The 12251-nt window shown below is 43.1% G+C and overlaps 1 protein-coding gene across 10 annotated transcripts in view; it reads left to right on the top strand.

The window, feature by feature from the left end:
* oxr1a (oxidation resistance 1a) overlaps positions 1-11841 on the top strand; it is a 115587-nt gene extending 103746 nt beyond the window's left edge. For 8 of the 10 annotated variants that reach the window (XM_058053867.2, XM_058053874.2, XM_058053871.2 and 5 more), the window contains 7 exons: positions 1521-1686; positions 5451-5531; positions 6830-6955; positions 8545-8697; positions 8837-8932; positions 9745-9818; positions 9889-11841. In XM_058053867.2, coding sequence (XP_057909850.2) covers positions 1521-1686; positions 5451-5531; positions 6830-6955; positions 8545-8697; positions 8837-8932; positions 9745-9818; positions 9889-10024 — 832 coding nt within the window. In that variant the 3' untranslated portion in view covers positions 10025-11841. The other 2 variants (XM_078790875.1, XM_058053870.2) reach the window with 2 other exon arrangements.
* Positions 11842-12251: the final 410 nt, after the last annotated feature.

Genomic DNA, 12251 nt, shown 5'->3' with positions numbered 1-12251 from the left:
TAACATGCATGTTTTGGGCATGTGGGAGGAGGAGGTGTACCCAGAGAAAACCCACCCATGCACAGGGAGAACGTGCAACCTCCACATAGAGATGGCCTACAGCGATTCAAACACAGATCTTGCATATCTCCTGACTGTGTGGCCAACATGCTAACCACTCATAACATGCATGTTTTGGGCATGTGGGAGGAGCAGGCATACCTGGAAAAACCCACCTATGCACAGGGAGAACGTGCAACCTCCACATAGAGATGCCCAACAGCGATTCAAACACAGATCTTACAGATCTCCTGACTGTGGGGCCAACATGCTAACCACTCATAACATGCATGTTTTGGGCATGTGGGACGAGGCATACCTGGTGAAAACCCACCCATGCACGGGGAGAATGTGCAACCTCCACATAGAGATGGCCAACAGCGATTCAAACACAGATCTTACAGATCTCCTGACTGTGTGGCCATGAAAAGCTGCCATGATTTTTTGTTAAGTAATAATATTTCAAGTCAGACAGGCACCCATGTCATTTTTGTCAGTCATGGTTCCATTATGAGGTATGCCTCTCCTGGGAGCGCTTGAGCACTTAAGCTGTTTGGCTACTTGGAGGGAGGCCCTCAGTGTTGGACCTTGAAAACCACGGCGTTAATGTGTCTCACATATGCTAAGTGTTGAATGTGGGACTCTTCTAGTAAGAGCCCTGAAATCCCTTCTCACTTCATCCTGAACTATGAACTTCTCAAGTCCAGCTTTGTTGCTTGAGCTACAGGTTGCTTAGATACAGCGTTTCCCACCTGGTGAGTACTTTTCCATGTCGAATTCGACTTGTAAGGGTGACATTAGGGTCGGATTCAAAACTTGCTTTGAAAGATACACGTGGATGCAAGTGCTTTTAGGGTGGTGTCTTTATATCGGTAATGGTGTAAGGTGAAAACAAGCTTCTAGGGCATAGAATTACATTACAGTGAAAGGGATTTACTGTCTGTTCATCTCTCCATTAAATATGTGTCTCTTAATCAGTGTAAACAATCTGAATTAAAGCTAAACAAAACGTGATAGAGTAAAAACCCAAAGTGGATGACTTCGACTCTATATATTATTGCAGATTGCCGATGGCATATTTTTATCAGGGCAATGGACTCAAAATATTTTTTTAGAGCAGGAAACATCTCTCAGTTACAATGCTGTGTTATCAGAAGCTGAATTATCTGTCATATAGTTACAAAAATACCTAAATTAGAGCATTTTTTTCCTCTTTAAAGGTTTGTGTCATATTGTAATTCACCACAGCAATTTAGAGGGAGAGATATGCATTTCTTCATCCCACAAGGGGACATTTCAAGGCCATTTAAACAGTTGACTGGTTGTAAATAACTGGTGTGAGTGATTATCTGTCATCAAACAACATCTCCAGTAAGTCATTAATCGTTTGGCAAACATTTAAGGAACAGACAATCCATTTTTGCAGGTGTTCACGGAAAAAGTTTACAATAGATTTTATTTGTTTGTACCCCCACTTTCAGGTCAGACCACCTTTATGTCTTCTTCATGCAATGGAGCCCGGATATGTACGGCGAAGGGGTCAGAGGAATGGGACAAGAGCCTGGCTTTATGGTTGTCAAGAAGCATGAGGTGTCAGAGAGTGCCGAGGAGGAGCCCATCACTGACGTCAATGTCAAAGAGTGGGAGGTATGGTCAGTCCAACTAAACTTGCCTCAGTTATACTTGCAGCCATGGATTAATCATAGTTTATCACTATCCATTAATCCATCATCTGTCAAACCAGAATCATATGTGGTGTATTGTATGTCAAATTGAGCATCCAACACTTCATTATGTAATGCTCATTGTAAATGTGCTGTAATGTGTCGCTTTTGTTAAACTGCTTCTGTATTTGGGATTCGGTGTACCACGCCATTTGTTGATTTTTTTTTTTTATTGTAATGTTTATGTGAACTTGAACTCACATGTGTTTTTTTTATGTATGCCGTGTGAACACTTGCTTTGATTGGAATTGCCAATTCGAAACTTCCAACCAAAGTGTTTTGCATGTTTGTGGAATTGTTTACTCTTTTCAGTCAGTCATTACATGTTGTGTGGCTGTCGCTAATGTTGGCCGGAATTCAGCAGCCTACTTTGCTGAATGGGAAACAGCCACGTCATTATACATTACTTTATAAATTGAATCTGACTTAATTTGGGCTATAAATATCTCAGTACACTGATTATTATTTGTTTTCACATTTTTCACCATTTTTGGTGTCTTTTTAGTTTCCTCCCAATAAGAGACACTGGAAGTTGGAGTAATTGTAAAGGCTGGGTTATTCTTTGAACGACTTGAACAAAGTGCTCCCAAACTGCAGGGGGCAGTGTGTCGAAAACATTGTGTAAAAGTGGTGCAACCACTGAAGTTAGTCCCTCCCCATTGCTAATTAGCCCAGGTGGAGATGCTTAAGAGGGGTTAGGGTCCACCTGCACATTCCCCATTTGGGCTTGGCTGAATGCAACATCAGAAAACGTCTCACTGTGAACACAATTATGAGAAACTGCCTGTGTTTGTCCTGCTTAAAAATATAAGAATGACACAAAGATGTGGAACCAGCTGTTGTACTTAATGAAATTATACTGATATGTTACAATTACATGATTTGTGCATATTTTTAAAGGCTCTTTTAGAAGAATCTCAAAAATGTAGGCGGCAGACTAGTGTTGGAGTTGCTTTAAATTCTTCATGTAAGTGGGCTGCTGTTACAATATTTTAACCAATAGGGCTCGCGTTCCATTCCCGTCCCATGTTATGATTGGCTTGTAGTCATGTCACTCAAGTCAGGTCGCGTGAGGACCCCTTCAGCGGAAAATGTTTCCGTTTGATACACACGGTCAGGTTGACAAGGGTACAAATGTATCACTCTCTCGGGTGGGGGACTTAAATTCTTTGTAATGCGACTTTCAACCTCGCCCAGATAGCAAGACATGTTTTCTAGGAGGGTAAAGGACCAAGAGAAACAACTGACACATAAGTATACCCGTGTATGTTTATTATATTTAGTTGATGTGTCACATATACAGCGATGTACTTTCTTTGTACGTGCATATGTTGTGTTGTGGTCGGCGAGCCGCGCTAGCTTGCTAGCAAAGCTAACATGTCCGCTAGCAAATTAGCCGGCTCGTTCTTCGGTTAGTTTTAAAGAAAAAGTGAACTGTAATGTTCATTATCCCGGTGAATCCAGGCGCAAAGCAGTCTGGAAAGTTTGCCGTACAAGGTGGCTGTATAATGACACAATGCTCTATTAACTACGACGTCGCGCTGAAGTGGGCTAGAATGGGTTTTATAGCTGTTAGTTAGGAATGTATTTGACTCCTAGGTAACTATTCATTTGCAGGGCTATGTGTTGGTTTGTTATGTAGTGACGTTGACGTACTGGCTAAAAACAGAACGGAAGAGCGCAGACAAAATACATTTGTGTTCGTACTTTGTTATTGCTTAAATAGACATCACCATCGTGAGTCTGTAGTGGTAGTCTGCCACAAGGGTTAACTCCTCGGTGTGACTTATTGCTTAAACAGGCACCTGCCTGTACACCAACTTGTTTAGGCAAAGCAGTGTTTCTCAAACAGTGGGGCAGGTTCCCCTGGGAGGGCGCGGTGAACTGGGGGAGGAGGAATACTTTTCAATGTTAGTGCAGACCTGCAAAGATTTACAAATTCATCATACTCAACATGCAGATAGACCGTTGAATATGCTTGTATGCTTCTCAGCTCTTTATTTTGTTGCATTTTCCTTATTTCTGTTCCATACAGTAAAGATAAATGGATTATAATCAGTTTCTCAATAGTACTTGAAATGCGGGGTGGGCATTTGTGTCCCCTGCCAGCAGCAACACAAGGTTTTGGCATGACTACTATTTGGAAGCGTTTGTTGACCTGGCTTTAGCTGAGAGGTGCTACTCCACGGATGTCACTTCCTGTAATTACGCTTTACTGCATATTTGATCAGCAAACATATTTAAGCAAGGTGGATAAATCATGTCAGTGACCCTTTAGCTGTGCTTGCCATGGTTTTATTCTTTTTGTGTTGCCGGGTTGGTGGTTGTGGATTGCCAGTATATATGTTTTATGGAGGTTTGTGTATCATCAGATTATCTGTTAGCTTGTGGGACCTTCAGCTACATTAACGTCTTTCTAGGCATAAAGCCTTCACTGCTTTACAATCACTTGCCCTCTCATTTTTAGTCTGGTTAAAAGTACTGTTGTGGTCTGCTAGTACCATTCGTTTGGTCAAGTGTGATACAGGATCTGGCCAAACAGGTCTGCAATCTAGTCCTGAGTGAGTCAATAGTGAACGCAGATGGCACCAAAACACCATTTAAGCCAGAAGACGTTACGCTAACTGAATACATTTTTGTCAGACATAATGCAACTCCATTTAATTTAATCTGTTCCCAACAACCAAAAATGAACACAAACACCTTTTTATGGGTTTACAGTTATAGTTTTACAAGGAGAAAACTATTTGAAATGCATATCAATGGTGAATGTAAGGCATAAATGAACATATACAGTCACTTTGACTTTTTATTGAAGACTTCATTGTTGACAAAGACCGCTACGTATATTGTATATATATATATTGTGTTTTTCATGATTTCAATAGTGTTCCTCACCTTGGGTGTGTGTTTGTTATTCTCCAATATTCCAGGCTATAAAGTTGGATCATGAAGCATTTACGACTGTTTCTACTTGTTGTGACGGTACTGTGATAGAACAGAAGAAGTATGTCCTGATGGAGTTGGCCGTGTGAGGTGTGACCTTGTTGGACTAAATCCATGCTTAGAAGGTCACCATGTCGATATGTCTGGACTCTGGCTTGTAGTTTTGTGAATTGTTCCAAACAGAGTGCGCCTTAATGGCCAGCGGCTTAGGAGGATAAAGCAGTCAGTCATAAAATACTTCTGCTCTGGGGCTAAAGTTCTGTCTGTGACTGCAGAGCAGATTCTGCCGATTTTCTCTATGAATGCTTGCTTGTCTGGTCAGTCGGATTAAAAAAAATAAAATAAAAGATTATGTTTAAACTGAATGGTATCTTAACAACAGAGGCTTTTGCAAGTGTGACCACCAAATTGCCCTGCAGCGTAAATAACAGAAGCTTTCTCACCTATAAGTTACTATCTTGTATTACTATTGCATCCTTGTTTGTCTGGAATATTATTTCTGTCCTTTGTAGTTTTACAAGTAGTTTTACAATATCCTTACAGGATGCTGTTAAACATATTACACAAACATGCAAAATGGCCGAGTGCTTGAAAATTGCCCCGGCCTCTTTCTTCTAACGAAGACCTCTGTTGCATCACAGTGCTTCGTGCACACATGTGACTTCAGAAACCTTTCATCGTTGCTCGTCGTAGAACTGGAAGAATTGTATGTTCCACCTGTGCCTGTCTTTGTACTACCAGGTAGTGTCTATGACGGAGTACCACCGTCGGATCGATGCTCTAAACAGCGAAGATCTGCGCTCACTCTGCAAACGACTCCAGGTGCCCCGATACCCGTGTCTGCCCACTCACTCGCTGTTCCACCCAGCCCTGCTGCCCTCCCTGCCAACAGTCTCCTTTGGGCTCCATGTTACACACTCCAGCAGTTGTTGTCGCACATAAACCGAATTTTCGAACCGAATTTTCTTGATTTAGTTTAGAAATGCTGTAACTTGCGGAGCCGTTGACTGAAAATGTATCACCAGAGCACAGAAAAGTTGTGGCAAAAGTGATGACGTGTTGCCATAACGGCAGTCTTATCTTCACGTGTCAGACTTTCCCCAGAGTCTGGTTGTTATGTTACCAGCTATACGTGTTGGACACGCATATACTGTGTGTGACTCTCAGACATAAATATGATCAGGGAAGTCCAGTTGTTCGTACAACTGTTCAACAAAACTGCTGGAAAATCAAATGCGATGTGGTGAGTTAAAGAGGGCGGACGTGTTCCTCCCTCCTGAATTATTCTGATAGCAGACCCGTCATCAGGCCCGTGGGGCCTGAAACACGATCACGTCCCTGAGCACCAGTGGTGGTGTTATCAGGAAATGTAAATATTCCAAAAACCCTGCAGCTTAGAGCACACGTCCAACTTTGCTGTGCAAATGTATAAAGTAGTTTGACTCTAGCTCATAATTTATGCAAGACATTTTCTGGTGTCAAAACACCAAAGGTGAGTGAAGGACGGTGTAAATACGCTTGTAGTTAGTATACTGGTAGTGTACTCTCTTCTGCTTTTATAATTACATCTGAGTTAGGGCTGCACAAAATGTGAATCAAATTATTTTTTTTTTTTACTGAGAATTGAGATTGTGATTCCCTGGGCGATATTATACATTGTTATGCAGAAAATAATCCATGAAATCAGAGCCACAGCATGCACACTCTGGACAGTACAGTCGTGCACATGAAAAGAAAAGTCAATTAATTATTGCAATCTCATTCAACGCAGAGCAGTGGAGCTAACTCGCACTGGCCGGAGAAGCCCACTGGGGCACAGGGAGAGGAGGAGAAAGTGTCAGCCGTCAGACCGATTCCTTGAGTTAAATGGCAGATTTAAGTAAAATCTTAAAAGTCAGCCTAAATTTTTTTGTGCAGCCCTAATCTGAGTGCATAAGGTACTTTTCCCAGCTCATCCAAATACTCCCCAATGTAGTATCGTAGTCTAAGTAGCTGAAGTAGCTCTGTTATGATCTTAAAATAGCAGTTTGTTATGACATCTCTCCAGTGCTATTTGGGACCCACGCTTAACATGATTTCAATGCAATGCATCCTCGTCTGACTGGTGTTTGTTGTTGTAGATCACCACCAAGGAGGAGGTAAACTCCAAGCATGAGATGTCCATTAAGACTGAGCTGGAGCCAGAGACATTCAAACCAAACCTCAGAGAGCCAAGCGATCTCTTGGAGGCTGATCAAATAGAGAAGGTATAGTGTCTCCTCCATCTCCACGTGGACAACCATGTGAGCAAACGACAATAAAGTGGATACTGCAGTGGAACCGCTAAGCTTGAGCACAATCTAGTTCTGCAGGTTGCTTGATTTGTTTGGATTTTTTTTCCCCATTGGAAAGTATTTGTTGTAGAGTCCAACTTTCCCAATGGGGAAAAAAAAATTGTCATTTTTTTCCATTTATTTTACATAACAATAAATCCTTCGCTATAAATAAGGAACTGCTAAAGCATAATGCAAAGGTGTCACCTACCCGCAGTGGGCAGAATGTGCATTTTGAATTGGAGTTCAAAACATCTTTACAAATGATCTTTTATGCAGCAGGGACTCGAGACAGCTGCTAGGTAGCAGGCTAACCAGTTAGTCTTGTATTTATTTCTTCTAAGCTTAAAACACCAAAAACTTACCACTTCCACAAGGGATGGGAGTCCTTTTTTCTACTCTTAATCAGTATTAAGGTATAGTCTCAATGTTTTGTGTCATTACAACAGACCAAAGTCTACCAGAAAATAACGGCCATTTATTAATTATTTTGTGACAAAATGCAATATAGCAAGGAAGCAATAAGTGAACTGCGATATTATGAGGGATGACTGTATAGCTGGTGAATAATAACTGAATCCCCCAAATTACAACTCGCCTAATGATTGTGTACACAGTGTATGCATATTCTTCTTAACACCCCTTGATGCACAAGTGATGCACAAGTTTGCCATTTCCTTTTTTCAGGAGTTATGTGCAACCTTGGTTATAGTCCCCCCCCCCCCCCACCCCCAATGTTGTTTAAGTCCCATCTTCAGAGGTTCCACTTTATCTAAAATTACAGATGTAAATATCCAAACTGACCTAACGGCTGTCTAGCACAACTACAGACTGAGAGAAGTAAGCCACCATAACATTGTAGGATGTTCATGTCTGTGAACGTACATCAGCAGCGGGGATCAAATAATGTGTCCAGTGTTGTATGTGCACTGTACAGCCCACGGGCATTTACGCGTCTAAACGCGTCCCAGTTGGCACGTTGACCGATAGAGTGCCAATGTGCGACTTACTGCAATCAGCGACGCAGTTCAGGCAGCGCGGAGGCGAACCAAGTGGAGCCTCATCTGCCCGTGGGATCATTTCCAGGCCTGTCATTACAGGGCTTTGGTGCGGCCGCCGCCACACTACGAGCAGAATGTGCTGAAACGACAAGAGGAGGCCTGAGACTGACGTGTTAGAACGAACATCAGAGCGTACAGCAAAGCTGCTGCAGTATCGTAGTTGTCACTTAAACTCCAGTCTTTTAGGCTGTTTGGGTTTTATCTGATGTTTAAAAAAAGAAGGCAGCTTCTTCCTCCCCAAGCAGCGAACTTGCTATTAGAACGTCAGTGTGTCAGCAGCAGCAGAGCACGGCCGAGTGGTGGAGGGGCTCTCACGAGGTGCTCTACATAACATTGTGTGTTTGCAGCCATGTTGGTCTTCTTTAAATGATAGCTGGTGTTAAAAGGTCAGCACGTGGAATTGAGCATTGATCACAGTAGCCTTATTGGTCTTTCAGTGTTTTGTTTTTTTTTGCCTCACAGCTTGCCAGGAATCTGCCACCACGAACCATCGGGTACCCATGGACGCTTGCCTTTGGCACGTCCAAACACGGCATGAGCATCAAGACGCTGTACAGAGCCATGCAGGGTCAAGACACCCCAGTGCTCATGGTCATTAAGGACAGCGATGGGCAGGTGCAAGAATCTACAGTCTCATATGGATGCCAATATTCCCATAAACGCAACATCCAATGTCTATGTCTATCTAATGTCTATCTAACGTACACACAGTTGTAGTACACATCAGAGAATGAAAGTCCTGTGTCTTCTTCAGGTGTTTGGTGCTCTGGCGTCAGAACCCTTTAAAGTCAGCGATGGCTTTTATGGCACAGGAGAGACCTTCCTCTTCACCTTCAATCCAGAGTTTGAGGTACAACATGACAAGCATTTGTTCTCATCTATGGTTCAAATGTCTCATATGACATGATTTATACACGGGGACAAACCCACTGAGAATTCATACATTTAAAGAGCTATGATCAATGTTTGGCGTAAATAGCGTTAACGCTGTTATTGTTTTCCAGCATTAATGAATTGCTTTTTATTACTATTATAATTTATAATTACTATTTCAGCCGTACAGTGGCGTTACCAACAGTGCAACGTGGAGGATGTTGCTTCGGTCGGCATGGTTCACCACCACCACACAGGAGCCCAAACAGCCAGTTAGCAAGAGTTGTTGGGAAAACATTGCCCCCTAGCTTTTTGCTAGAGAATTGCATGTCTCAAACCTGGGCCTAATCACCCTGCATTCAGCACCCTGCACCCTGCACATGGCAAATAGCTTTGTTACTTATTACAGAACGCTAGATTTAGTCTGTAAATACATATAAAAGTATTTTTAAAAAAGTATTACAATGGCCCCAACATCTTTTAACTTTTCCATATGCGGTCCTTGGTGTACAAATTTGGACACCCCTGTGGTATATCTGTTATGACAAGATGGATGCTTGCGCCAAGGATGCTTGGCGAAGAACAATATACAGAACGCAGAAGAATTGTTACGAGTAAATCCCAATTCAACACCAGTGGGGGGGGGGGTTGTCTCATGTTGATTCAGGTGGCAAGTGTTCGTCTGTGCTGCCGTCCTCGTTTTAATGAGTGTCGCACCGGGCTTATTAAATAATGTAAACAAGGACGTGGTGCCACATCATCTGATATCAGCTATTGTGTCTCCAACAGGTGTACAAATGGACGGGAGACAACATGTTCTTCATCAAGGGAGATATGGACTCCTTAGCGTTCGGTGGAGGAAGGTGAGGGCATGCCGGATTTCCAACACTTTTTTTTTTTCCGGTTGCAGAGCTGAATTCTCTTCTCTTTTAGCGGCGAGTTCGGCCTGTGGCTGGACGGAGACCTTTACCACGGCAGGAGTCACTCGTGTAAAACATTCGGGAATCCCATGCTGTCGAAAAAGGAGGATTTCTATGTGCAGGACATAGAGATCTGGGCCTTTGAATAACAACACAACACACCACGGGGGGAAATAGACACGCCCTGAGTGAGGGCAAAGCGAGGAGCTCCTTAGAACAATGGCTACGCCCCAACCCTAACTGCACACGAGCGGGCCTCCCGGGGCCGGAAGCCAGCTATGGGATGCTTGTTGTGCGTTACTACTGCAGTTATTCCGGAGCTTTTTTATTCTTCGTGGAAACAATACCTTTGTGTATATCTTGTTACAGCCGTGTTGCAGCAGCTTGCAGCATAGGGAGGAGTGTGTCATGCAGAGAACGCCTAAAGACAGGTACAAGTCGTTGTGAGGCCTTGAAAAGGGGAGTGTGTGTGTGTGTGTGTGTGTGTGTGTGTGTGTGTGTGTGTGTGTGTGTGTGTACATGTGTGTGTGAGACAGAAAGCTGCCCTACCAGTCTAGCTCATTTGTGTGAACTCGAAGCTCAAGGAGTCCCCAGCAGCCCCCTGGCTGTTGTCCATTCAGCAGTACGCTCCTCACCGTGGAGTCAGGGTCTTACGTGAGGAACATGAACACATTCCTTTTCCGCGTGGTGGCGTGGGCGTGTCCCAATCGAGCGGTCAGCGGTCATAGGCCACATTCAATATAGCACCGCCGAAGTGGAGAGAATACCTTGCTGAGGTGTGTATTTTGTTACATTTTGTTTGCCCCGCCCCCTCCCCCACACCCCCCTCCAGTCCAGTCAGTCCAGAGGCTAAACTAATAAGAGTATCGTGTGTCGTAGTCCTCTCGTCGTTCACCGTCCTAGCACACCATCTGAAAGCACATCGCTATAACCACATCGGCCATTGTCGTAATGTTCTGTTCAGTGGGTGTACGTGTGAGTCCAGCTAACACCGGCGCCTCTCGCAGATGCTGGCTGTACTGTTAGTAGACAGTAACGTGTTGCAATAGATTTTTGTGGAATATGCAAATAACTGTCCTGTGACCTCAAGATACCCCGCAGGGCCCCCACTCCCACCCCCGGCGGCGTTTTGGTCCGCCGCTTTGCGGCTCGTTCAAGACAGGAAACATGTAAAGCTTTTACGTCTTGATACACAAATTGCTTTTCTGGGTATCGTTTGAAAAGCCTGAGACGTGGTGAACCGTTTCACATGCATATATGACAATTATATATCAGTATATATGATTATATATGGCTGTATGATATATAATCATATATATTTTGCTGTTAAGTGTGACAGTGATCTATTTGTGCTGATATTTCAGCGGTTACAATATAATGTATATTTACCCTGTAAATGATGCTATATAAATACATATTATGAAGTGTGGATTGGTGGGTTTGCTTCTAGCACTTTAATTTGGTGTAAAAGCGTCAGGACCAGGTTCTTAGATTCTCTTGGATTCTCTTAGATTCTCTTAGCAGTAGCTGTACAGTACTTTTTGGTTTAGATCCATAAGATGTTAACTGTTATTAGGAAGCTTGCTGCTACCGATATTAATAAGGTTATGCCATAATACTCTTGCGTGTCTAAAAACGAGGATCGCTCCGAGGTGGGAAAGGGGGGGTTGGAATGTGGTTCAGAGCGACCACGAGGGGTTCGGATTGTGTGCCAGATGAATCTCGGACAGGTAGGTATGCTGGCAAACTGACCTGGCGAACTGGGCGGCGCGTAACATTCGACCAAGGACACTTCTCTCACACCCCCGCCCCTCGCCTCCCCCTTTCTGGTCTTCCACACCAGTATTTTGTGTCCTTGTGGGAAGTCACAAAGATGAATATGGATAATTCTTCCAATTATTTCACCAAAATACCATGTATCAGTGATGTATAAATAATAAAGATCAATTAATGGTTGTAACTATAATATGTCCTAATGTCTTTTATGGCCTGTATAACCACAGTTTTAATGTGTCCCTGTCTGTACACATACACACCATCCTTAGGTTATTTTGTATTGCCTCTGTGGAGTGGCTACTATATTTGTGAATGAGCGCCCTCTAGTGGTTGCATTGGCCCAGTGTAGTGACAGCCTACACAATGCAGTATTGTAGTGCACTATAGTGAAAGACTCAAACTAAGTTTTACTCAAATGGAATTCTGTCAGCATGGCAGATCTTGACATTTAAATCTAATTGTGTTATTGCAAGGACATCTCATGTACATCCTTCTTCACGTCACCCTGCAAATTTTCAGTTGGATGTGCAAAACATTCCAAGACTTATATTCTCTTTTGTTGATGTGTGCTTGTCTTCATTGTCACGTGATGCAAGATGT

The sequence above is a fragment of the Doryrhamphus excisus genome, linkage group LG5, assembly GCF_037039965.1.
Source record: "Doryrhamphus excisus strain RoL-2023G ecotype Guam linkage group LG5, RoL_Dexc_Guam_v1.1, whole genome shotgun sequence".
Taxonomy (NCBI): domain Eukaryota; kingdom Metazoa; phylum Chordata; class Actinopteri; order Syngnathiformes; family Syngnathidae; genus Doryrhamphus; species Doryrhamphus excisus.
Note: the sequence above shows the minus strand (reverse complement) of the source record. Positions and strands in the feature narration are given on the sequence as shown.